We start from the raw sequence: 26,562 nt of genomic DNA on the forward strand, positions 1-26,562 counted from the left end.
ACTACCACCCCAGTTGTAACCCCAGACCATGATTTTTCTGCCACCAAACATCACTGTTTTCTGGGTGAATCTTCGATCCATTCGGGCTCCAGTAGGTCTCCTGCAATATTTGCAACGACTGTGGTGTCATTCAACAGAAGATTAATCTGAAAAATCCACCTTCACCCCCTTTTCCAGCATCCATCCTTTTAGTAGGCTATGGGCCTTTGCAAATGCCACACGTTTTTCAAATGTCTTTTATTTAGTGCTGGCTACTGGGCACTGATTCGACGATGAAGGCCATTTAAAGACAGAATCCTGCCTGACCTGGATTTGTCAAAAACATCTCCAGTCTCTTTAAAAAAAATTGTATCATCTGTACTTGACACTGAGACACATTGAAGATGTCTGCCACATCAGCAGGGAATCTGGACTGATAATCAACACTTTAGTCTCAGGGTGAATCTTAGGCATGTTTGCAGAGGTCTAGTTGCAATGCAGCCAGGTGTTTTCAGTGCATTTGATGGGCACAAGACTTGGCTTGATGCAAATATGACTCACAGCAACGGAAACATATATTGTTTTCTTCCAACAGCATTTTCCGAAAACCTCTGCAGTTCTTTAAAGAGTGGGGTTTTTGGTGTATACACACCTTCTCAACGTTTCCTGTTTTAGGTTTTTCTATAAGGATTCATAGAGCGATTTGAAAGGTTAAAGCTGGGATCTATTCTCTCGTCAGCCTCTCTGCAGATGGCAACCCCATGATCCCTTTTGTATTTACCTCCTGGTGACATCCACTTGTCCTGAAGATATAAAGGAAGTTTTTCCACAATTGTCTTTTCCACCCCCCCTGCTGTGTCAAGATAAGCTAACCATCTTTTTTGACAACATCAAGTTCGGTGATCTGCCAGTTCTTGTAGTCTCTGACTCTCTCTATTATGGATCTTGGGTAAGCCGTCTATTTTACTGAACAGAGCTCTTTCTATAACCTTTGGAGCACCATATTTTTATTTAGTCATTCCCAGATCGTTTTAAGCCCAATGAGTGGTTGTTTGATTTTCACAGACCTAATTTCTTCACTTGGTGTTAGGCTGAGGTTTTCGGCTGTGCTGACGAATGTCTCCCTCCAGCATTGATACACTCTAAAAACTGCTGGGTTAAAAACACCCCAATTTGGGTTATTTTTGTAGCCCAGCGCTGGGTCAACAAGTTGGGTTACACGTTTAACCCAGCATGCTGGGTTGTGGTTTTTAACCCAACTATTAGTTAAAAATGACTACGCTGCTGGGTTGAATGAAACCCAAAATGGGTCAGAAATTTAATCTAGAAATTTGAGATTAAAATTACTAAAATAAAAACAATTCTACAGCAATACATACTTCAGTAATGGAATTTTATTTATAACAAAACATGTTTTGTTGTAAATAAATTATTTAAGAAAATTTTCCCCATCTCCACCTCAGCAATTTGTATGAAAATGTATCAAACTGTATCACAGAAACAATGTGACTGAAGTCAGTAACAATGCATCATACTGAAGTCAGACAAATGAACACAATTTGACATGAAAACTTCATTACATTTACATAAACATCAATAGATACTAAGATATAAGAGTCATCTGTAAGAAACACACAACATCAGACTTAAGAACAACTATGCAGTAATGTGCCCTCTGTAAAAAAATAAATAAATACAATACTAGACACATCTAGCACAAGAAGAAGCAGACAAAATGAACAACTGCAAGCCTATTTGCTCTAATCAGTGCAAAGTAATTGTGCAACAATCCAGACACAGGCATGAAGAGCTGTGCTATAAGCATAATTGTGTCTTACCCTGCTAGCTTATTCTTCAGCTTATGAACCTTTGGAGGTAGCTCACTTCGACCTAAATTTAGCATTACCTGCTTTTTCAAGCACTTGGGGTGCTGCAGGTGAAGTGTGTAGGTAAAGCCAAACAAGAGGCACATTGCTTAAGGTAGGTTGGTGAGTGCTTCCATTGCAAGGTTGTCCTCTAGGATGACACCCACTCTTGAGGGGTTGAGTTGTGGCAATGCTGGGCTTGCTGAACTGTTGTCCTCGTAGCAGAAGATTCCCACTATGATGTCCATGGAGTCTACATAGTGCAAGAAACAAGACAAAAAGAGAATATTCAGGTTAGCAGCAATCTAATGGCTGTTGGCTCTGTGCTCTGCAAAGAGGTATAAAACACACTTCAATGTAGAACAAAGGAAATATATCTTATATCAGTTAATTTGTCCATATAGAGAAATACCACAAAGGAAGGCGTGAGAACAAGTTTATGTATTGAACTAAACATCAATACCATTACAAGAAGAAAAGAGAAATATCAACCCACCGTTGTGTGTTGTAGCAGGTCAGCTATATGCTTTCTTATCCGACCTGTCTTCTTATTAAAATTTCCATCAAACTTGGACACAACCCATCAAGAACACCAAAGAACTCTTCTTTAAAATTTCTACCAACAATCCTGTTAAACTGTTATGCTCAGTTCTGATATTCAGGCAGTTATTTATAACACAAATAAACCTCTCTAAACATAATGTATGTAAAACAAATAAGAAAAAAAACATTAAAGGACACATTCACAAACCTCCTTTCAGTGAAAAGCGCTGACCAGCGTTGGATCATCTGGTTCATGTCAGGCTCATCCTTTACAACCTCCTCTCATCTAAGAGCAAATGTGATTCCTGATGCAAGCAAGGAAAAGGCTTAGTTCTTGCATAAAAATGTTTAAAAAGCTGTGTTTTCTTCTCGCAGATGGCAGAGCAGTACTTGCATTTCCAAAGCATTTTAAGGTGGCTTTAAACAAAACTAGTAGTGTAAAAAAAATTTGGCATATGTTGAAAGTGGGTATTTACTTTTTCAAACCTACATTGACATAATGTGTATTCTACATTACTTTTGAAAAACTGTATGTAGAGTAGTAGAGAGCAACTCTAACAACACAATGCTGCAAGTATCAAATGCTCACTGTTCACTTAAGACGACCTCATAATTTACACACATTCAAATGCCCGTTTCAAACTACAAATGTTCCAGCAGTTTTTAATTAGTAGTATTTGAATAGAGAAAACAACTCACCTTGTTCATCCAGAAAATGGTTTCCTCATTACAGCAAGCAAAATTCCTTTAAAAGGGTCCAAACTTAAGAGAAACAGACCAATGTAGACAGAAAGGTTTACTTCTAAAATACAACATTAAACCCAAAACCCCCTTTCACAGTGTATTTGCAAAATAGCTTACCGATCTCCATGTGAGTAAATACACACACAAATTGGTGGCGCCAATGCAGTTTCAAGATATTAAGCAGTGTTAAATAAAGCTTGCAGAAAAATTCAAAATTTCTCCTCTCTCCTTCCCCCCTGCAGCTTTTCCCTCAGATTTTTCCCCCACCCATCTCCTACCCCCACGGCTTTCTCTTCAGGAACTTATTTTTTTGCCCTTCAGATTCTTATTTTTTTGCCCCTTAGAAACTAAAGACGGTGCAAAGACAATGGCGGCTTCTCTTGCTGATGTCCCTGGAAGTTGACGTGACGTTCGTGCTATCTTTCCCGTCCATGTTCCCAACCCAGCAGGGTCCCCAAAACGGCTGGGTTATAGATCAAGACCAATTTTCAACCCAAATAGGGTTAAATCAACCCAGCATTTGGATTGAACTAACAACCCAGCGTTTTTTAGAGTGTAGTGTTCAGGTAAGTCATCAAACTTTGTTAGACCTGAAGAAACAAGCTGGGATTTAGCTAACTCTGTCTTCAACTGGAGCTCGTCCTGTGATGACTGTGTCTTCCATGGTAGAGTTGAAAACTACAGGTAGAAATCCTGATCTATCTTAAAGTCCATGTTCAATGGTCGTCCTCTTACTGTCCTCGCTAAAGATTGTTGCAGGGAACGTGACACAGCTAGCTTAACACACTCATCTCCCAACATCTTTTCCTCCATGAAACAGGCTGATTGTTGTGTATGGCAGGATTTAATATGGGAAACAAGTTTTAGATTATAAAACTGTAAACAAAAGAATACAAAATACAAATCAGGTAAGTATCTCACAATTACAAATTAATCTCAATGATACATAAAAGTGTAATTTAAATACCTAAATTAAACAGACTTCGGCAGGATGTGCGCGTCATCATTCATATAATAGGCGTTTCGCTGTTATAAATATGACTAAACTATATCAAATGCAACCACTGAACAACAATCTTGCTATTTGTGTCTAATACTTAACCAGACATTAAAAATAGTGACAAACTCACCCACTGTCCTGGCTGAGTCAGTATATGTTAGAGAATGAAGAATCATACCTATTCAGTTCAAAACTAGAACTTTTATTGACCCATGCAACATAACCTAACTCAATCTAAATCTAAATAAAGTTTCATATAAAATATTATGGCATGAAAGTGAAATGATTGACATTGTGAAACTTGTGATACTTGTACATCTGTATATGTATAATGTAAAATGAGTACAATTGTACTAATGTCATTGTTTTCAGTAAAAACTAGTGTATGTTTAGTTGTTATATTTTACTGTAACCTGTGTACTAGAATAAAATGTCTAGTGCATGGTTACAACCACACGGGGGCGCTATCAACTCAAAAATGCAGCTTCAGGACAAAGCTGTTGCTGACATCAAGTTTATTTTAGATCCAACACATTTTATCTGGATGATGCATCGCATATAACAACTGTTCATTCTTTTAACATGGACAAAAAAAAAAGAAGATGATTCTGTATTCTTTATTAGGAACGCCCGGTCCTTCGGCCACTTTATTAGGAATGCCACCTCATTGGCTACGCCCTGTTAGCATGCTAGCATTAAAATGACCAGCCATTTAATTAGGATGCCTGCTCAATCACCCACATTATTAAGACCTACTGGTCCTTCAGCCACTTTTTTAAGAACACCCGGTCCTTCAGCCATTTTATTAGGAACGCCTGGTCTTTCGGCCAGGGTCACTATTTTGAACAATGTTAGTTTGTTTATTATTGGTGTCTGGAGAAGGATCCGTAACAGACTTTGTTTCTTCATAGTTGGACTGAGTGTTAGATGGACCAGCAACTGGCACAACATCCTGTCCACCCATGGCTTGTGAAACAGGCACTTCTGCTGCACAGTCTTCACCATCTTCAGAATTTGTGTCAGACAGCACCCATAACGATGTTTGTGCTTGAGAAGATTCCTTGTCCAAACTACTAAGCTCACTTAATTCTTTACCCTCTCTGAGATCATCATCACTGAATGAATCCTCCTGTGATTGAATTTGCAGTGTATTGGTCACTGGGAGGAAAGTTAAATCCAACAGAAGGTTTCTGTGCACAACCTTGCATTGCCCCATAGCATTTCTGATCTTATACAGGGAGTGCAGAAATATTAGGCAAATGAGTATTTTGTTCATGCATGTTGTCTTACTCCAAGCTGTATAGGCTCGAAAGCCTACTACCAATTAAGCATATTAGGTGATGTGCATCTCTGTAATGAGAAGGGGTGTGGTCTAATGACATCAACACCCTATATCAGGTGTGCATAATTATTAGGCAACTTCCTTTCCTTTGGCAAAATGGGTCAAAAGAAAGACTTGACAGGCTCAGAAAAGTAAAAAATAGTGAGATATCTTGCAGAGGGATGCAGGACTCTTAAAATTGCAAAGCTTCTGAAGCGTGATCATCGAACAATCAAGCGTTTCATTCAAAATAGTCAACAGGGTCGCAAGAAGCGTGTGGAAAAACCAAGGCGCAAAATAACTGCCCATGAACTGAGAAAAGTGCCAGCGCTGCCAGTCCCCTGTGGACCCGGTGCTGCTCAAACTCTTCCGACTGGCCCAGTTCACCGTGGAGTACCTGCTTCATGCTCAGGACCACCAGAGCCACAGTCTCAGGGTGGTCAAGGACAAGGTCGAGGCGGTGGAGAGGGAGCGGGAGCAGCTCCGCAGCGACCTCCAGAGCAAGATGCAGAAGCAGACGGAGTCGCTCAAGACCTTGAAAGACGAACTGATGCAGAGGAAGGAGATCATTGCATCCCAGCATGCCATGATAACCGCTGGAATGGCCAGTTATCACAAGGTGTGTCTGTTCCCCCTCACACAATCACCTTCCATCATCTTCCATCATCTTCCGTTATCTTCCATCACCTCATCCATTCCTGTGTTTTACAAACAAGGTCCTCTCATCAGGCAAACAGAAGTACAGATTCTGCTTTTGAGATGGCAGAGCAGTTAGTTGGGATATCCAGCAGCTTAGCAGGTGGTGATGCCCCCCCAAGCCTATTCTTAATTCCCACGGTGATATCACACCATTACTCACTCCTCCTCCATCCACCTTCACACTCCTGGCAGGCTGTTCCTGGTCGTTACTCTGCCGCTGTCTTTTATTAGCATGTGACGGGTGATCTTTTTTTTTTTTTTTTTTTTTTTTTTTGGGGTGTTACGTCAGAGGCTAGCGTCAGCCTAACACTACCGGTTCTCCTCGGTCAACAGCTAATCATTAACAGCTAGAACTAGTTCTAGAATTTGTTGGCCCTGCCTGAATCTAAACACTTCACAAGATCAGAGTTGTGGTAGTAGTCTAGTGGGTAACCAGAAGAACACAATGTCTCAGGTTCAAACCGAACATACTACCATTATGTCCCTGATGGGGCTGCAACTAACGATTATTTTAATAACCGATTAATCTGTAGATTCTTTTTTTATCAATTGTAGAATCGGATAAACAAAAAAACAAGAAAAGCGTTCATTTCCAACCCTTTATTCAAAAACAGAACCAAAATCTTTAGAAAGTGCTGTTATAATAATAATAAAATAAAATAAAAATTGACTAACACAAAAAACATACACATGTATGCTTTACATCTGCCAAATATAGACTTTTTTTTAAATAAAGTGCCACCTGAGCTGCCAGAACGATAAATAATTTATAAAAAAAACAAAGAACAATACAAATCAGAAAATTTAACAGGATTTGTTTGAATGTCAGAACTTGTTCTCTACACTACACTGCAGTTGCACACACTCGCAGATGCACACACTCACAAACTCTCACACTGACACACACTGCAAAAAATGCTTTTCCAACTTAGTAGTTTTGTCCTGATTTCAGTCCAAATTTCTAAAAAATCTTAAATCAAGATACATTGACTAGACACATGAAATAGCATAAGAAATGATGTCTTGTTTTCTGATAAAACATCTCAAAATTAAGTGATTGTTTGTTTAAAACAGGCAAAATTATCTGCCAATGGGGTAAGAAAACTAATCTTAATGATATATAATCTCAAACAGAAGTTTTAAGCATCACTTAATTTTCTCATGCCATTTTTCTTGTCTAGTAATCTTGATTTAAGATTTTTTTAGATATTTGGACTGGAAACGAGACAAAATTACTAGGTAAGAAAAGCTTTTTTTGCAGTGTAGCTATACATGACAACAGATTGAAAAATGAATGGTCCAAAAAAGGCTAGTGAATAAAAACATGTCTTTAGTCTTTTAATGCAAAGTAACTATAGCACCCCTATAGCACCCCTGCTTTACTACTGTTATTAATGCGCTAACGCTAACTTGTCATGCCTGTCAAGCTGGATGACGAGTAAACATTTACATTTACATTTACAGCATTTATCAGACGCCCTCATTTATCCAGAGCGACTTACAATCAGTAGTTACAGGGACAGTCCCAGATAGCTTAGCATAGAAACAGAGGTCTAGTGGGCCGCTCGGGCTGTGTCGGTAGCAAGAGGTTGCTCATAATGTAATGTCTGACTGGTGTATACAGTAAAGTAAAATTCCTTCATCTGTTTATTTAGAATGATGTTCACTTAATATAAGCACATTTTAAATTCATTCGTGGCAATTATATACTATACCGACTTATTATCACTTATTAGTTTGTTGCCTGTATGCAAATAGTGCCACATTAATGTATGTATGTGTGTGTTTATAATATAATATATTATATTTATAATATAAATATAATCTCTATTTTTCATGCAACCATAAGCTGTGAACTGATACTGCCAGTTAACAGATTCTGTATCTGTAGACGCTCTTCAGATGACTAATCCAATTTCACCGCTGATTTAGGGAAGTTATCACAGCGCCGCAATGCAATTATGGCAACACAAGAAGTGCCTTATGCTGACTGTCCATGACTGACAGTACTGGGTTCTCCCCAGACAAGTGGCTGTGGCGTCCTGCGACCTGGACAAGGAGTCAGGCGAACACACAAAAGCCACAAAGGCACACAAATGCAACACATACATGTGGGTGTCAGTAGCTTCCTTTTAAAAATGGATGAAGGGCTCAGTTGCTGGTTTGTATGATGGGTGTAGCCTGCTGTCAACATGTCCAGTGCTGTGATGCGCTCTGACGTGCAGCGGAGGGGGCAAAACGCTCCGTTTCCCTGGAAACGCTCCAGAGATCCCACATTCACACTCTGATCGCCTCCAGTACTGCTCGCCTGGTCCCCCCATCGGTAAAGGTGAAAGGAAGACATTCATCAAGACTCTGACTGGAATGACCAGTCAGAGGTCAGAACAGCTCAGTCACTGAGCACTTTCAAACGGCAGCTCAAGACATTCCTCTTTAGAGAATATTTAGATTAACTTGTAACCTTCTTATTGTCTGACTTATGTACAGAATCTACAACAAGAGTGAATAAAAAGGTTGTATTCATAGTTGGGGGTCCGATCACTTCACCGATGGTAACTTGAAAGCACGTTGTAAGTCACTCTGGACTGGAAATGTAAATGATTGGTTGACGTTGGGAAAGGGTGAGGAGGGGGAGTGAAGGTTTGCCACTGCTCTACACTTCTGTTCGATCCGTTGTCTGAGGATTGTCATTTCTGCCATGACACATACTAGCATGTAGGCTTAGGGAAAAATCCCAATGATGGTCCAAGCAGATTCTTTTGTCAATGTATACAAAGAAAGTACACAGAAAATACTTTAATAAATATCTATTTGTCTCTTTCAGTGCCAACACTGCAACAAAGCCTTTTTGAATGCATCCTATTTGCAAAGCCACATGCAGCGCAGGCACCCTGAGGAGTATGACTTCAGTAAGTAACACCCACTGTACAGTAGTAATACTGAATGAACGTCAGTTGATCAATGAAATGCAACATTTTCTTTTTGTTCATTAGATCTGATGTCTGAGAACCAGCGGAAGCTCCAGTTTGTCAGGTTCCAGGAGGAGATCACTAAGCTGAAGGATCAGCTGGAGGCGCAGCAGCAGACCTACATAACTAAAAGCTCACAGGTGCCCATATGGTTCCATACAACAGCAGCAATGTTCAGAAGAAACAAACAAGGTCTTATTCGTGCTCTTCCTCATTCCCCTGGGAGAGAAGCAGGAGCAGATGATGAAGGAGCACATGATGAAGGAGTTGGAGAAGTGGAAAGAGGAGGAGAGGAAGAACATGAACAGGCAGATGGATGAAATCAGGGAGTGCAACAATAGAGATATGGACTCACTTTACAAGAGGAACGCAACACTGTAGAAGGTAGGTCTACCATTTTTATTAAAGAGAGATTTTGCAAAATACAACATTAAAGATATTTGCAGATATTTTATTGTTTTTGCTGCAAACAGGATTAACAAAGGATAGTCCACCATAAAGGGATTATCTATTAGGTTCAAGGTTAATTTGGTTAGGGTGGTAGTAGCCTAGTGGGCCTAGTAGCCTATGAACCAGAAGACCCGGGTTCAAATCCCACTTACTACCATTGTGTCCCTGAGCAAGACACTTAACCCTAAGTTGCTCCAGGGAGACTGTCCCTGTAACTACTGATTGTAAGTCGTCTGATAAATGCTGTAAATGTAAATTTGTCATCAGTAGCTTTATATAACATGTAGATGCCCCCTTTGCAACATTGAATGTTGATTTCGACAGGACAAAAGGTGCAAACAAGCAGCACAGTGCAATGCAAAAGTGACATTCAGTGAAAAAGCGACATTCATTGGAAAACCAGTGAAGTAACTACAGGTCGTGAGGTTACTTGACGTAACCCCGGTTCTCTGATAACATGAGTGAGGTATCTCACTATGGGAAACGCCCTCAGCGTGACCGATCGCGGAAGCACCAATGACACCACGTCCGTCGCAGACGGACCAATGGCAGCTGCACCCCGGGAGCCCCGCCTCCCTATATCAGGTGCCGCCACCCACCGGAACGGCCTTCTCTAGCATGCTCTTCCCCGTGCCAAAATGCAAGGAGGGGAAAGCAGTGAGATACCTCACTCATGTTATCAGAGAACCGGGGTTACGTCAAGTAACCTCACGTTCTCTTTCAAACATTCGCTCGGTATCTCACTATGGGAAAGATATGGCCAACTCCCGTATTGCATGCTTTCCGAAGTACCTCCATCCGGACGCACACGGAGCCGAAACAACTCTAATCAGCGGCACCGACACTAAGCACAGCGTGCGCGAGCGGCGGGGCTGTGACGTCGAGTCGGTAAAACCTAATAAATGTGTGTGGCGTAGCCCAGCTAGCAGCAGCACAAATATCACGTACAGAAACACCCCTGAATAAAGCCCAAGAGGTAGCCGTGGCCCTAGTGGAATGAGCCCTAAGCCCCTGCGGGGGCGGGAGACCCCGCGCATGGTAGGCCATGCCGATACCTTCCACCAGCCAGCGCGATAACCGCTGAGATGAAATCGGCTTACCTCTGTATGGAGGAGCCCAGGACACAAACAGCTGGTCACTCCTCCTGAAAGCTCTGGTTCTGTCCGTGTAAACCCGCAAGGCACGTACCGGACACAAACAATGCAGCCTCCGATCTTCTTCTGAAGCAAATGGAGGGGGGTGAAAAGCGCTCAGCTCCACAGCGCTACAATTATAAGCAGAGTTAACAACCTTGGGAACAAATGCAGGGTTAGGTAACAGCACAACTCTAGCATCGCCCAGGCCGAAGTTCATACAAGAAGGATGAACAGAGAACGCATGAATCTCACTCACCCGCTTCGCTGAGGACAGCGCGAGAAGCAAAGCTGTCTTGAGGGTCAGGAGTTTCACACTCACTTGTTCCAGAGGCTCAAAAGGAGGTTCTGAGAACATCTGCAGGACCAGGGGCAAGTCCCACGAAGGGACGAAAAGCTGACTAGCCGGCCGGAGCCGGCGGGCGCCTTTCAGAAAACGGCGCACGAGAGGATGCTGACCAACAGACGTGTTGTCAAACCCCATGTGGCATGCTGCTATAGCAGCTAGATACACTTTAACAGTGGAAAACGCCCTGCCCTTGTCCAACATGTCCTGCAGGAAACATAACACAGCAGTAACCGAACACACAAAGGGCACAACCCGCCTCTGTTCGCACCACTGTTCAAAAACGCGCCACTTGCTGTCATACAGTGTGCGCGTGGATGGAGCCCTGGCATTCTGGATGGTGGTGATCACCCTGGCAGGGAGACCAGCCGCGTCCAAATTCAGCCTCTCACGGGCCAGACCCACAAATTCAGCTGACCTGGAGAGGGGTGGAAAATCTCCCCGCGTGCTTGTGACAGAAGGTCCCTGCGTGGCGGGAGCTGCCAGGGCTCGTCCCACAGAAGCTGAAATATCTCCGCCAGCCACGGCCTCCCCGGCCAGCGGGGGGCCACCAGCAGGAGAGTCAGACCGCCCTCTCTCACTCGCGAGAGTGTGGGGCAAATCAGGCTCAGGGGTGGGAATGCGTACATCAGCGCGTCCGGCCACGGGTGCGCCAGCGCGTCCACCCCCAACGGCGCGTCGCTGTCTTTCAGAGAGAAGAACAGGGGACACTGCGCGTCTCCGCGCGAGGCGAAGAGATCTACGGCAGCCCTGCCGAACCTCTCCCAGATCTGAGTAACCACCTGAGGGTGGAGCCTCCACTCGCCGTACAGGGGGTTCCCCCTGGAGAGGAGGTCCGCCCCCGAATTCACCAAACCCGGCACATGCGTCGCACGCAGTGACGCAAGGTGCGCGTAACTCCAAAGCATTAATCTCCACGCCAGACCGTGCAGACGGCATGAGCGCGTCCCGCCCTGCCGGTTGACATATGCCACCGCGGTTGGATTGTCCGTCCTGATAAGAACATGACAGCCCCGCAGGTGGGGGAGAAAATGCACCACAGCGTGAAAAACTGCCAACAGCTCCAGGTAGTTTATATGGGCGTCCCGAAGCCATGATGGCCAGAGCCCGTTGACCGTCCTGCCTTCGAACACGGCGCCCCAGCCCGTGAGGGAGGCGTCCGTGGTCACCGTCTTCCTTACGGACACGACACCCAGTGGCGCGCCGGACAAATAATTGCCCGCCCTCTGCCACCAGTGGAGAGCCGTGAGGCAGTCCTCCGAGACCGTGACAGAACGGCCGAGGTGCCGACGGGGACAGAGACGCATGTTCAACAGTTCCAGCGGGACCACTGCCACAGTAGAAGCCATGACCCCCAGCAGGCGCAGGCAGGTCCTGAACTGGACCGCTCTGCCGCTGCTGAACAGACCAACGCACTGTTTTAACGACAGTACGCGTCTCTCGGATAGTGAAGCGCGAAAAGACACAGAATTTATCTGGAGGCCCAGATATTCTACGGTCTGGGACGGAACCAGTGCGCTCTTGGCGTAGTTTATACTGAAACCCAGGCTGGTGAGGTGGGTCACCAGCACTTTCGTTTCGTGCACTGCCTGCTCGCGCGATCGGGCGCAGAGCAGATAATCGTCCAGACAAGCCAGAACCCTGACGCCCGAGGATCTGAGCGGGGTCAGAGCTGCTTCTATACATTTGCTGAACACACGGGGCGCGAGGCTCAGGCCGAACGGAACCGTGAGAAACTCGTAAGCCACACCGTGGAAACAGAACCGGAGATACCGCCTGTGGGCAGGATAGATTCCGATGTGAAAATACGCGTCCTGCAGGTCCACTGTAGTGAACCAGTCGCCGGGACGAACCGAGCGAAACAGGCCCTTGTGAGTGAGCATTCTGAATCTGAACCGCCTGAGGTGTTTGTTGAGAACACGCAGGTCCAGAATAGGGCGGAGCCCTCCGTCCCGTTTTGGAACCAGGAAATAGCGAGAATAAAAACCCCGCTGCATTTCCTCCATGGGGACGGGCCTTATTGCCCGTTTGCTCAGAAGGGAGGTTATTTCTGCCTCCAAAACCTGAGCGGCATCCCCAGTTGCCAGCGACGAAACCACCCCGATGAACGCGGGGGGACGTGCCGCAAACTGCAGCCTGTAACCTTTCCCTAGCGTCGCCAGGACCCAGGGGTGAACTGCGCATGCGCGCCAGCTGTCGAAACGGCGCGCAAGGGGGTTCATCTGCCCCACCAGCGGCGCGTGAGCACCATCTGGTGGAGGCGCAGAGGCATGACACTCTCCGCTTAAGTTTCGTTTTCGTTCGTGCGCCTGCGCCCTCAGCCCTAGGCGTGGATGCGGCAGCGCCATTTTTAATGAACCCTGAGAACGTCAAGGGGAAAATGAACAGGGACAAACCCGCCTTACCTGCTCCACTCTCAAGCTCGACCGAACAAGCTGAGGGGAGGGCGTAAGTGGAAGCACGATGTGAACTGGTGCTTTGGTCCTTCAATGAAGCGGGGGAACAAAAGTGGCCGCTGAACATTGAACAGAACGTACTGCCGACGTGCACACCGTCGCCCGTTTTGCTGGGGGAGGGGCGAGTGTGACGTCGGTCAAGGGAGGGGAGAGGCCAGAGACCACGTGGTGCTGGCGACGCCCCTGCTGTGAGGGAAACGAATCCCTAGGTCTGCCGGCTCTTCTTACCGCTGGGGGGAGGAGCCGGGCGGTGCTGTGCAGCGACCTCCGCGTATGACGGCTTTGTCCCCTGTCTGAAGCTGGTAGCCCGGTGTTGAGCTCGGGGTTCAGCTGCCCTCCCCGTGGCCCGTGGGCCAGGTGACCTGAAGTCAGATCGGAAACCCCGGTGTTGAGGCGGGGGTCCCGGGCGGGGGAGCGGGGGTCCCGGGCGAGGGGGGGGGGGGGCGCGGCGCCGGCTTGCGAGGCAGACAGAAGTTGAAGGCTTCTCCTTCTTTCTTCTGGAGATCGCACCTCTGCCGCATTGCCTCGACTGTTGGGCCGAAAAGGTTCTTACAGTCTACCGGCGCGTCGAGAAATTCAACCTTCTCCCAGTCGGTGAGACTGGATAAGTTTAACCACAACGAGCGCTCACCCGCGACGGTGAGACCCATTGTACGGCCACAACTCTGAATCGCGCCGCGTGAAGTGCGCAGATTCAGGTCTGAGATCATGCAGATCTCCACCCAGGTCGCTGGATCGGGGTTGCCAGAGTCCAGCTGCTTTCCCAGCTCCTCGAGCAGTTCGGCTTGGTACGCCGTCAGGAGCGAGGTCACGTTAAGCGCCCTGGCGGAAAGCGCGGAAGATTTAAAAATCTTCTGATAAATGGACGCGGTAAAGCGATCCATTTTACCTGGGAGCGACGGTCCTGTTGACGAAAATGAAGCCCTCCTGGTCGGGTGGAGGTGATGAGCCACCGAAGCCTCGACCGTGGGGGGGCTGGAGAGCCCCAGCTCCTCCATGTCGCCAATATCCAAACCCGAGTAGCCCTTGACGGGAACGCGGTTAGAAAAGGGTTTATCCCAGGACCGTCTGACCTCGGTCACACACGCAGGCACCGCGGGAAGCGATTGGCTGAATGCGGGCGGACGAGAAGGGAGTCTTTTCCCATCGAAAAAGTCCCTCTCAACCCCGAGGTCACCACGGGGGGCTGGCCATGCAATGCCCAGCCTGGCCGCGGCTCTTTTACACACCTCGACCAAACCGAAGTCCCCCGTGGAGGGCTCGCTGCCCTGAGCGCTGGGAGGTCTAGAGGGCTGCGCATCCGGGAGAATGGCATCCTCGTCGTCCTCCTCTGGCTCGTCTCGGAGGAGCTGATCGTCATCCTCCTCCTCGACGTCTGCCTCCTCCCTGTCCGCGAACACGTGCTCGTCGAACAGCGGGGGCAGCATAGGGGACTTGACGTCCATTATGTCCGCCCAACTCGTGGAGGCGCGGGGTGGAGGGGGTTTTGAGGCGCCCTCCGCCGCGGTTTTAGGCAGCAGACACGTGTCGGCGCGTGTGGACGCGGCGATACGTAGCCTCCTCTCCAGGGTTTTCACCGACATGGCTTTGCAGTGAGCGCAGCCATCCGGGTCCGCAAGCGACGCCCGAGCGTGCTTCACCCCCATGCACGTGATGCACATGGGGTGCGGGTCCTTGCCTGAGATACTGAAACCACAGGCAGCGGGGCAATAGCGGGACACGACGCCCTTTGTCCCGGAGGACCCGGCGGGAGAGGGGCTGGCCATTAGAACCTGGTGAGAGCTCTAAATGGCCGGGGACACTCGCCACAACGCGTTAGCGTCGAATTGCGTCCCTTCGCTTTTTTTCTGCTTTCCTACCCCTCGCCTTGACGCGTTAGGCGGTATTCGGAGGGGGTGAGCCCACTGTTCCTCCACAGAAACTAAGAGAAAGGAAGACCTCTCGGTACCACGTGGAGGGTGACCGCAGACCTGCGTTCTGCGGCGAGGTCCTTGACGGTTCGCCTGTGAACTGTAAGCAGGGGGCAGCCACAATCCGGGCACTGAGGAAAGACCGCAGATCTTCACGGGGAAGAGTGCGAGAAGGCCGTTCCGGTGGGTGGCGGCACCTGATATAGGGAGGCGGGGCTCCCGGGGTGCAGCTGCCATTGGTCCGTCTGCGACGGACGTGGTGTCATTGGTGCTTCCGCGATCGGTCACGCTGAGGGCGTTTCCCATAGTGAGATACCGAGCGAATGTTTGAAAGAGAACTACAGATCTATACAACACTCCAATACTATTGAGGTTGGAGAATGTAAACCTTGTTGAATGATACTGCGCATTATAGTTTAGAATTTAGATAGGTTAGATGTAGAATTGAGGACATCAGTGGAAGAAAGATAATTTAATCTACATGCTAGTGCATTTTACTATTTTGAGTAAAGTGCAGGTGTGATGTAGTTTGAACATGTGCAAAGAGTTTCGATGTTGGTGTGTGTAGTAGTGTATTGTAAATGGTATAAAGCTGCAATTCTGTTTGTCAGACAGTAAGGTGCTACAACATTAATGTGGAACATGAATTCTTGCTGTTGAGTTATGTTTCAGTTCCTGACAACCGTCACACACCTTAGGATTAAAGTTAACCTTTTAACTAGTAACTGTTACCTTTTTGGCCCTTGTGCCTCATTGTTTTGTGCTATGATAAAACCCTTGGATCCCAATGTCCTGCTTCTGTGCCTCTTTCCCCTTCACACCCGAGACGTGAGGCTTTAATATAGAGTAGGGGTGTTACAAAATATCAATACAGCAATATATCACAATATTTTACGTGGTGACATTGTATTGATACAGGGGCAGCATCTTTTTTATGTAAATTTAGTCCATCGGGTGGACTAGCGTTTTCCTTAGGGAGGTCAGCAGAGATGAGAATCAGTGTGCGACTACAACCTTCACTCCTGTAGATGGCGCTGTACAGCTGGGCTCTTTAAATTACTGCTTGCATTTCAGGCAGAGTGAAGTCGCATGGCAGAGCGATCACAGCATCTTTTATGTCAGCGGTTTTTACATTTTCAGTGAAATGTAGAATATCGCAATATGTACAGTATCACAATATATCATAATATAATCGGATTGAGATACCTATTGTATCGTGAAATCCTTGACAATACACACCACTAATATAAAGTTAACAATTTTTGAGACAGTCGTGACCAATTTGCGTAAAATTTGAGTGCAAGTAATTTAATGATTTCATTTAAACAAAGTTAAAAATACTTCATAAATGCAATATTTGGTCTACAAAATGCAGCTTTCTCAAACATTCGTCCTGATATGTGGTTCAGCAAATCATTTAGTAATGAATGGGGTTTTTAATGTATGAAATATCATGCACAGCTGGCTTATATGGTTTTATAAAAATTGTCAATGATAAATGCATCCAATGTCAACCTTATTCATGTGTTAATTTGGGCTTAAAATGAATTCAATAAAACATGCTTTTTCATCTTAGCTTTTTCATCTTATTGCTCCAGAGACAGGTCAGAAATGAACTCATCATCTGACATGATAATGCCCGAGTGCCACACCCGACAATTTTATGCACCCAAACTTCAGCTTGTCTGTTCACAAACTTGTTTATTGTTATGTATATATGTTTGTAATAATGTGTACATTATTCTTCCATCATTCTTTTTGTCATTTGTAGGAAGAGAAGTGGACATCTAAACTGGATAAAGTGAAGACGAAAAATGATACAGAGATAAATACTAATTTAAAATTCAAAGGAATTTGTAATGTGATAGGTGTGCTGGAACAGAATGTCTCTCATTTTAATATGTTTAATATGTTTTAACCATTCTTCAAGCTTTGAATGAACTAGAATGTGAAAGCCAGAGCTGTCTTAGAGCTATGAGCTAGGGCTATTACGTAAAAAAGTGTAGAGTGAGTGGAAAAATGACGGGGGGCCATCACAGGAAGTGGTTCACTCGTACAGGAAATCCTGAATTAGTGCTGCTTTCCAGATTCCTTACAGCCTGGGTTTTATAGCTCTGATAGCTGGGCCGGTCTATATTGTCTGTGTAACATTTTGAGTGCAGTTAGAAAGTTCTGAAAATACTTGAAGGAAATGAATGTTGAATTAGTTGGTACCATTTCTGATGTCATATGAGAATCCATGGTAGAATCCCTGATAAGAAAACCATCTCACGCCAGTTTCTGTTTCTCTCAGATTAATTCACAAATGAGGCAGATGACCTCCAGTCCGGTTTACATAGTTATGGAACGTCCAGGTATCATACACTTGTTACAAAGTTAAATGCATATAAAGCGATTGTTTTATATGACCAAAAATGAATATATATATATATATATTATGTTCGATTACAGCTGAAGCCTCAATTCCAGTTACTTATGGTATGTCAGCTTGTTTCTGTGTTTCTTCTGACCCCACTGCATGAGAAGACTAAATCCAGTCCTTCTAAAATGCTCAATATGGCCGCAGTAGCATGAAGGGATCAATTAATATCCAACTGAATTCAAAATCTTTCTGTTTACCTGGATTTGAGGATCCTGCTGAATTCTGATCAAGCAGCTTGATTGCATGGAAGTGGCACTACTTTTTAACAAGAGTTTTTATACCGCCGCCAGAAAACTCAGAGTTAAGTTTCTTGCTCAGGGACACAATGGTAGTGGGTGGGGTTTGAACCTTGGAGTTTGTGGCCTTCTACTTCTTAGGTCAAAATTCCTATTTAGACCTTCACACATACATCAACTGTATACTGAGTTGTTCATGATTATTGTTAAATATAAAATATATTATTGATGTGTCGACATTAAATGTCGACACATCAATATTGGATGAACCTCACGGATTGCCTCTTTCCTGTTGAATTGATCCAAGCCAGGACAAGGTCAAGCAGTCTTCCCTCCAGGGTGACCCGTGTGGTTTCAGGCCCAGTCGCTAAACAGCTGCTGACCCCAAAAAGAGCACCATGCAGCAGGACAATCACCCTTCCCAAAACCTCCACGCCAATGTAATTTTTACTTCAGCTTCTTCTCTACACCCATCAGCTACAGTGGTTAAAGGTTACCTCATCATTTTATACCTGTTCGTTTATATCGGTTTATTCCTCCAGGACGTCCCCCTTCAGTACGGATGAGGAATCGGATGAAGAGATGCCTCCAAAGAAGCATCTCCATTCACAGCCAAAAACCCTACAGCTCAGCTCAGCTCAGCACTGCTCCTCAGGCTGCCAAAGTCCCACAAACCAAGAGCTTGAAACTTTCTGCCCTTCCACCCAAAGAGCCTCAAGTTAAATCCTCAGCAGCTCTGGTGACCAAGACAACAGTCACGGCCGTGGAGAGCGAGAGCGAGTGGACGGAAGGAAGTGAAATGGAGGAGATCAACCCCAAGCAGCTTCAGCGTGCCCATAACCACGGCCAGAATGGGAACATGAACCACAACAATGTCCATGGTGAGTTCTTCTGTCTTATTTTCTATATAAAGAACAGAGTTGTGAACTTAGTTGCTTGGCCAAACCTTTCCAGGTTATCTTGTCAAAGACCTGACCAGGAATTTGAAGAAGCAGCTTGCCTGGAATTGTAATGGTAGCCGGGTCAATGTAGCCTGGTGGTGGAAAGAAACCCACACTATTTTGTTTTTAAATGTAGAATTGTGCATTTCTTCTCCTGTTCAAAATATGTGTGATTGTCTCATTCTTCATGTAATTTACATGGGTGCTGGGTATTGATGGGTGGCCCATAAAGCAACAGATTCAAACCTCACTTCCTAAAACTTGTGTGTGAGGCGTGTTAGTTCAGAAATGAAGAAATGGTAGCGTTCGGTTTCCACTTTGTGCACTTGTGAAATATATAGTAATACAATATTGATAATTGTAGAAATTGTAACGGTAACGAGGATTGTCTGGCTGTTTCACAGGGCTAACCGAGGCTGGGACTGGCAGCACTCTGAAGAGTAGCCTGGTTTCTCTCAGTGACTGGAGTGACTCTGATGGTATATAAACCCAAATTCTACATTTTCCATAGAATTGCGCATTTCCTCTCCTGCTCCAAATATGTGTGATTGTCTAATTCTTCACGTGATTTCCATGGGTGGCCCATAAAGCAACAGATTCAAACCTCACTTCCTAAAACTTGTGTGTGAGGCGCCTCGGTTAGTTCAGAAATGAAAAAATGGTAGCGTTCTGTTTCTACTTTGTGCACTTTTGAAATGTATAGTAATACAATATTGATAATTGTAGAAATGGTAACGAGGATTGTCTGGCTGTTTCTCAGGGCTAACCAAGGCTGGGACTGGCAGAACTCGGGAGATTAGCCTGGTTTCTCTCAGTGACTGGAGTGACTGATGGTATATCAGGGGTGGTAGTAGCCTAGTGGCTACTCGCCTATGAACCAGAAGACCCGGGTTCGAATCCCACTTACTACCATTGTGTCCCTGAGCAAGACACTTAACCCTAAATTGCTCCAGGGAGACTGTCCCTGTAATACTGATTGTAAGTCGCTCTGGATAAGGGCGTCTGATAAATGCTGTAAATGTAAATGTAAACACAAATTCTACATTTTCAAGCTGCGAATTATCAAGAAGGACTTGTCACCTACTCAGCCTTCTCAGTTTTAAAAATATTGAACATGACAGGTAGCTTTTAAAGCAATATAAGCTATGGTACTCATAATTACAATGTATTTGATTCAATATGTGATGTTGCACTTGGAATTCTAGTACATCAGATATTTTTAATGAATAATTTTCATTTCATTTGTGAAAAATGAAAATATTTACACGTTAAATAAAAAGAGCTATGCTCAAAAAGTCTCCTGTGTCATTTTGCTTTGCTTTCTCTCTGCTTAAATGAAATCCAAAATGCTGAAATCCAGTATCCATGTTGGTGTTTTTCAATGTTTCAGCCTTACACAAACGAGTCCATGGTCCATGGGAAATGTTTTCAGTTATTTAACCTTTTTTTGTTAAGTACATAACTCCACATGTGTTCATTCATAGTTTTGATTCCTTCAGTGAGAATCTACCAATGTAAATGGTCATGAAAATAAAGAAAACACATTGAATGAGAAGGTGTGTCCAAACTTTTGACCTGTACTGTATATATAAACAATAGAAAGATTTTTGTTGTCATTGTGAAACACTGCAGCATAGAACAAGGTGACACAACAAACCTCTGCCTTTAACCATCACCCTTGGTGATGCGTTGGCAGCCATGAAAGGTTCCCGGGGAGCAGTGTGTGGGGACGGTATCATGATCAAGCACACTGTGTGCACCGTGTGCTGTGTATCACATGTAACGATCACTTCACTTTCACTTCACTAAAAACTGCCTCCCGACCGGTGAAAAACGCCATGATTCTGATGTGATCATCAGACAGGATCCTCCCCAGGCAGCACTGCGGCAACTATTTCAAATCTAAAAATAAAATATATTTTTCTTTCATCTGAAGGTCATGCTGGCTGCAAAGGCGATGGTGGCATTGGATTGTTCTGAACCCCTAATCTTTGTGCACTTCATTTACATTTACATTTACAGCATTTATCAGACGCCCTTATCCATAGCAACTTACAACCAGTAGTTACAGGGACAGTCTCCCTGGAGCAACTTAGGGTTAAGTGTCTTGCTCAGGGACACAATGGTAGTAAGTGGGATTTGAACCTGGGTCTTCTGGTTCATAGGCGAGTGTGTTACCCACCACTTCATTCCAATCAGGGTGAGCACAGTCGCCCAGAACCCAAGGATGACCGAGATGACAAACAACGCTCGGCACACGTGGAGAAACACTTGCAAAAAAAAAATGTTATGTGAGGTTATCTCCATTCTCTTGGTTTTAGCCAGTAGCCATCCCACCCGGGAATACTGGTGCCTCTTCATGCCCCCTTGAGCTGGAGGTCTTGCCTCATGACGCCTGTGTCTTGACTGGTGTCCACTGTCTTATCTTTGTTCTGTGCTATGTTTGTGCCCATAAGGTCCATATGAGTGCTTTCTGTGACGCCGGAGTAACATAGGGTTTAAAACTCCAAATGATTGTCCTGGCAATTTGATTCCTTGTCAAAATCAAACCTGCATCCATGAGTATGTCACTTCTTTTCTCAACTTAAATGGTCTCAACAATAATAATAGATGTACACTACCAGTCAAAAGCTTGGCGGTTATGCAGAATAAGATGGAGGTCATTTTAAAGAGTCTAATGCAAGCAAGATATTTCTTGTTTTTGGTATCAGGAGAAAGTGAAGTATGTTTGATGAACATTTAAGTCACCTATTTTGACTAATAGTGTAAAGGAAAGAAAGTGTTTGTATCCTCACCTGAAAGCCCCAACATAGAAGGATAGTATTTGCAGTCAGACACGCCAGAACTGTCAGAGACGCAGTCCATCCAGAGGTTTGAGTAGAAGTTGGAGGTTGTGAGGACAATGCCTCCTACTTCTGAGTAGCTCCAGTACTCTGTAGCCAACGTGGAGCAGATCAAGATCCAGCCGGCAAGGCAGGCTACAAAGCAGGAAATCTCCACATACATCACCACAGTCCTTTGCTTCATGGAGGTCACTTGTCCTGGGATCGATTAAAAAGGTGACCAACAAGAGGACACATTTTGACGGCTCTTGCGAGAATGTCTGTCCTGCGGTGCTTTTTTGAACAGACTCTATGTTTTCCCCTTGTTTCACTTCTAAGGCTGCTGTGTCGTTGATGAACCTTCCATATCTCCCTTGTGGTGTGCACTTTAATTACTGCAGTGTCATTTACACTGGATAAACACCCTGGCCACACCCTATGTGCTTACTGAGGGCTTGAGTTTCGTGGGGGCTGTGGCCTAGAAGTACACATGTTTTTTCAGTATTTTACCAAAATGGCAACTTAACTTAAATGTTTGATAAGGACATAATTTCTAGCTTTTATGCAGACTCACACATTCTATGCACTTTTGCAACAGCAAATTAAAGTGGTGCTTAACAAGGTGAGTGATCTATGCGTAGATTGGTAGTCAATGTTCATCATGATGATGCTTCATTAGACAGTATCAGTTGCAGATCCATCCTGATTTTAAAGTGGTTTACTTAATCAGTGTTTCCTTTGCATGAACACGTCTTCTGAAAATGAATTCTGGTATGTGTTCGTAAAAAATGACGTCATATAGCAATTTTCTAAGCTTTCTATTGCAAATGTATATTCGGTACAGATATATATTGCATACAATAAACTAAATAAATAAACTAGTTTTCAGTGTTTAAAGGTACAATAATGGCAACAGTGTACAGGAAACCTCATGCTGTGTGTGTGTGTAAAATAAAACATATTAATATTGTTATAAATTCCTGAGTCAAAGTTGAGTCAAAATGTGCATTAAACATATAAGCATGTAAAGGCACAAGAACAACCGTATTTTCAAATAACATTTATTTATTGTTGATTATTAAATTAGACAAACATCATATTTTAATATATTTAATTCAACTGAACCTTAACTGAATTATTAAACAGATTTGAACATTGTTTTTAGGCAAATCACAAATACAGAAATTTCACAATGTGACAGTGTGACAGGGAGATTGTCTAATTTATCTTCTTCTATATGTATGAGTTCTTGATGAAATACTGATTCGGATCAAACTTTGAGTACTGTGATGACTTGCTGGACTTGGAAGACTGACCCTGAAGATTGCTCAGATTTTTGAGAATATTCCAATTTCCTTGGGGACCTTGATGAATGCTTGGGTTTGGACTGATACTTGACGTTTTTAGTGACCACAGGCTTGGCTTGTGCTGCGTTGGTCGGGTAAAGGTCAGACACAGACGACGCTGCAGATCCTGAGCGGATCTCTGACACCGCATTGAGCTCTGAGTACAACAGAGGATCTTCAGTGGCCACAACAATGCTTGGTGCCCTGAAAAGGAAGAAAAAATTAATGTCATATCAAAAACATTTTTTATCACACAGCAGCAACCTTACCTATGTTTTGCAGACCAAATTTTACACAAAGACACCAAGTTAAATAGTCCTCATGTTATGTGGAACATGGAGCCACTAAAGCCAATGAAAATTGGCATCCCCAGGACATACCTTCAACACAAACTGATTTAAATTTGCATATAAAATGATAAAGATGTAACAAACATGCAGCCAGTGGTGGCCTAGCGGTTAAGGAAGCGGCCCCATAATCAGAAGGTTGGCGGTTCGAATCCTGATCCGCCAAGGTACCACTGAGGTGCCACTGAGCAAAGCACCATCCACACACACTGCTCCCCACCCTCACTCAGGGTGATGGGTTAAATGCAGATTTCAGATTTCACTGTGTGCACCGTGTGCTGTGCTGCTGTGTATCACAAGTGACAATCACTTCACTTTCACTTTCACTTGATCCATCATAGGAGGGGTTGAAGTAATCGGCTGAAACGTATCTTGATTACACTGCATACCCAGATGCTGCCAGCAGTCCTGTCAAGATATGATGAATGTGTAGAATTCTTTGTTGCTTAAAAAAAATCAGTTATGTATTCTACCTTTTTATTGCCTCACAGTAATTATAAGACAACACAGTAATTACAAGGTTTATGGGAAGAAACATTTACCAGCAGTGACGTGACAGAGACCCCCAACAAAGAGTGTCCTGTTCTTCTCCCTGTTTTTTCCACCAATGTATGTGCACTCCATTCCCAGAGACCTTCCAGCCCTCCATAGTCATAGAGCAGCCAATAAAGATCCACCCAAACATGGTGAACAGGAACCCCAAAATCTGTATTGCACGGATCTTCATCTTGATGTGGTGAACCTTTTTCCCCCTACTCTGTTCCCTGTTCAGCCATCGCGTGAAGAATGAGGATGTTTGCCTCTAAGATGTGGGAGGGCCTGGCCTAAGCAACATTTCTTGCTCTCCAGCCTGTTAACCACTGTGAATCAATGCTAGGTGGTTTTCCCATGGCCTGCCGAGAGGAATTGCTGATTTCTAGATTCCTTCACTCTGGAGCAATTTCAAGAGCATTATGATTTCAAATTTTGAAAATGATAATAATATACCATGCATATGCAGAGATAGTTTCTGTATAATTCTGGGTATGTCCATTCAAAAAAAGGGGCCAAGAGCTGATCAGGTTAACATCGCCCCAGGCTTTGAAGCTTATTAATGATTTCACAAAGGAGAAGTGTATGTGTGTGTTTAGTTTCTCTTTAATATGGCCAAACATGTCTTTGTCATTAACTCCATGGATGTTCAGAGCCTTGCTGTTGAAAGAGTGTTCCTGCCCTTGAGGCCCCCTTGTGGGGAAAGACGAGTCAGTCTGTGTAATGACTTTCATTAATTCAGTCGAGGGGGTGGATGTAGGGTGGCTATAAGTAATGCTTATAGCCACCCTATGAGGATATGAGGCTGAGCAGCAGTTACAACTTTACCATAATTACTTCCAGTTTATCTCTAAGAGAAATCTGAGATCTTTGTGTTACTGTTAAATAATCTAGAATGAGGTGTGAAGGTCCATGGAGTGTATACAACTTTTATGAGTCAATTACCTGTATTACAATGCTTTCCAAACAAAACCTGTGGTTGGTACATGAGCTGCTCAAAGCTCGAGACTTCGCCTTCAGAAAGGGTGACAAGGTGGCCCTAATATCAGCCAGGGCCAAACTGTCTTGAGCCATTAGAGCAGCAAAGCAGGGACATGGGCAGAAAAATCACAGCCACTTCCAGGACAGCAGTGACACGCAGCGCATGTGGCAGGGCATCCAGGCCGTCACAAACTACAGGACTAAAACCTCCACCTGTGACAGCGACCCGTCCCTACCTGATCCGCTGAATGACTTCTACACATGATTCAACACACAGAACAACATGACTGCGAGGAAATCCAACCAATGTTCAGGTGCTGTCTCTAACTACGCGGACTTGAGGAAAACTCACGAAAAGTGGCTGGACCAGACAATATCTTTGGAAGATGCTCAGAGAATGTGCAGACAAGAATTTATTTGCAGTCACGTAGTTCTGTGTGTTGAATTGTGTGTAGAAGTCATTCAGCGCAGGGAGGGGCAAAGGTGGCCGAGCAGGTTAAGGAAGAGGCCCTGTAATCAGAAGATTGCCAATTCAAATCTCGATCCGCCAAGGTGCCAATGAGGTGCCACTGTCCCCATGTGCTGTGCTGCTGACAATGACAATCACTTCACTTTACTTTAGCTGGCAGATGTTCTCATCTTCAACATCTCATTGTTCCTCTGTGTCTCAAGGCCACCACCATCGTGCTGAAGAAGTCTTCAGTGTCGTGTTTCAATGACTACCGTCCCATTGAAGCGCTTCAAGATGCTGGTCATGAAACACATGAAGACCCTGCTGCCCTCCACCCTGGATCCACTGCAATTTGGCCAAACTGCTCCACGGACAACCTTTCATCTGACCCTCACACAACTTGACAATAAGGACACATACGCATTAGTGTATTCAACACAATCATTCCTCAGCACCTGGTCGAGAAGCTGAGCCTGCTGGGCCTGCTGGGGGTGGCAGTAGCCTAGTGAGTAACACACTCGTCTATGAACCAGAAGACCCAGGTTCAAATCCCACTTACTACCAATGTGTCCCTGAGCAAGACACTTAACCCTAATTGCTCCAGGTGGACTGTCCCTGTAACTGTCCCAGTACACCTCTCTGAGCACTGGAGCTCTTCAGGGCTGTGTGCTAAGTCCAATGCTGATCTCCCTGCTGACCCATGACTGTGCAGTGATGCGCAGCTCCAACCACTTCATCAAGTTAATTGTCGACACGACTGTGGTAAGTCTCATCAGCAAAAACGATGAGCCAGCAGGTGCAACGACTGACAAACTGGTGTAAGGTCAACAATCTGTTTCTGAACGTGGACAAAACGAAGGAGATGATTGCTGACTTAAGGAAACAACGGAGAGACCACTCTCCACTGAACATTAACTGATCATGCGTGGAGCACCAGGGAACGTTTCCAGAGAAATTTTACCATCTAACATGTACAGGGAGTGCAGAATTATTAGGCAAATGAGTATTTTGTCCACATCATCCTCTTCATGCATGTTGTCTTACTCCAAGCTGTATAGGCTCGAAAGCCT

At 44.7% G+C, this 26,562-nt stretch overlaps 1 protein-coding gene across 1 annotated transcript; it reads left to right on the top strand.

The window, feature by feature from the left end:
- Positions 1–1,284: 1,284 nt before the first annotated feature.
- LOC114765224 (zinc finger protein Dzip1-like) lies at positions 1,285–20,098 on the top strand. The gene is made up of 9 exons (XM_028955302.1): positions 1,285–1,288; positions 5,770–6,071; positions 8,976–9,060; positions 9,145–9,260; positions 9,352–9,504; positions 18,381–18,513; positions 18,616–18,954; positions 19,419–19,493; positions 19,775–20,098. The coding sequence occupies exons 1-5, from the start codon at positions 1,285–1,287 to the stop codon at positions 9,499–9,501; spliced, it is 657 nt and encodes a 218-aa protein (XP_028811135.1). The 3' UTR covers positions 9,502–9,504; positions 18,381–18,513; positions 18,616–18,954; positions 19,419–19,493; positions 19,775–20,098.
- Positions 20,099–26,562: the final 6,464 nt, after the last annotated feature.

The sequence above is a fragment of the Denticeps clupeoides genome, chromosome 15 (genome assembly GCF_900700375.1).
Source record: "Denticeps clupeoides chromosome 15, fDenClu1.1, whole genome shotgun sequence".
In the NCBI taxonomy this organism is placed as follows: domain Eukaryota; kingdom Metazoa; phylum Chordata; class Actinopteri; order Clupeiformes; family Denticipitidae; genus Denticeps; species Denticeps clupeoides.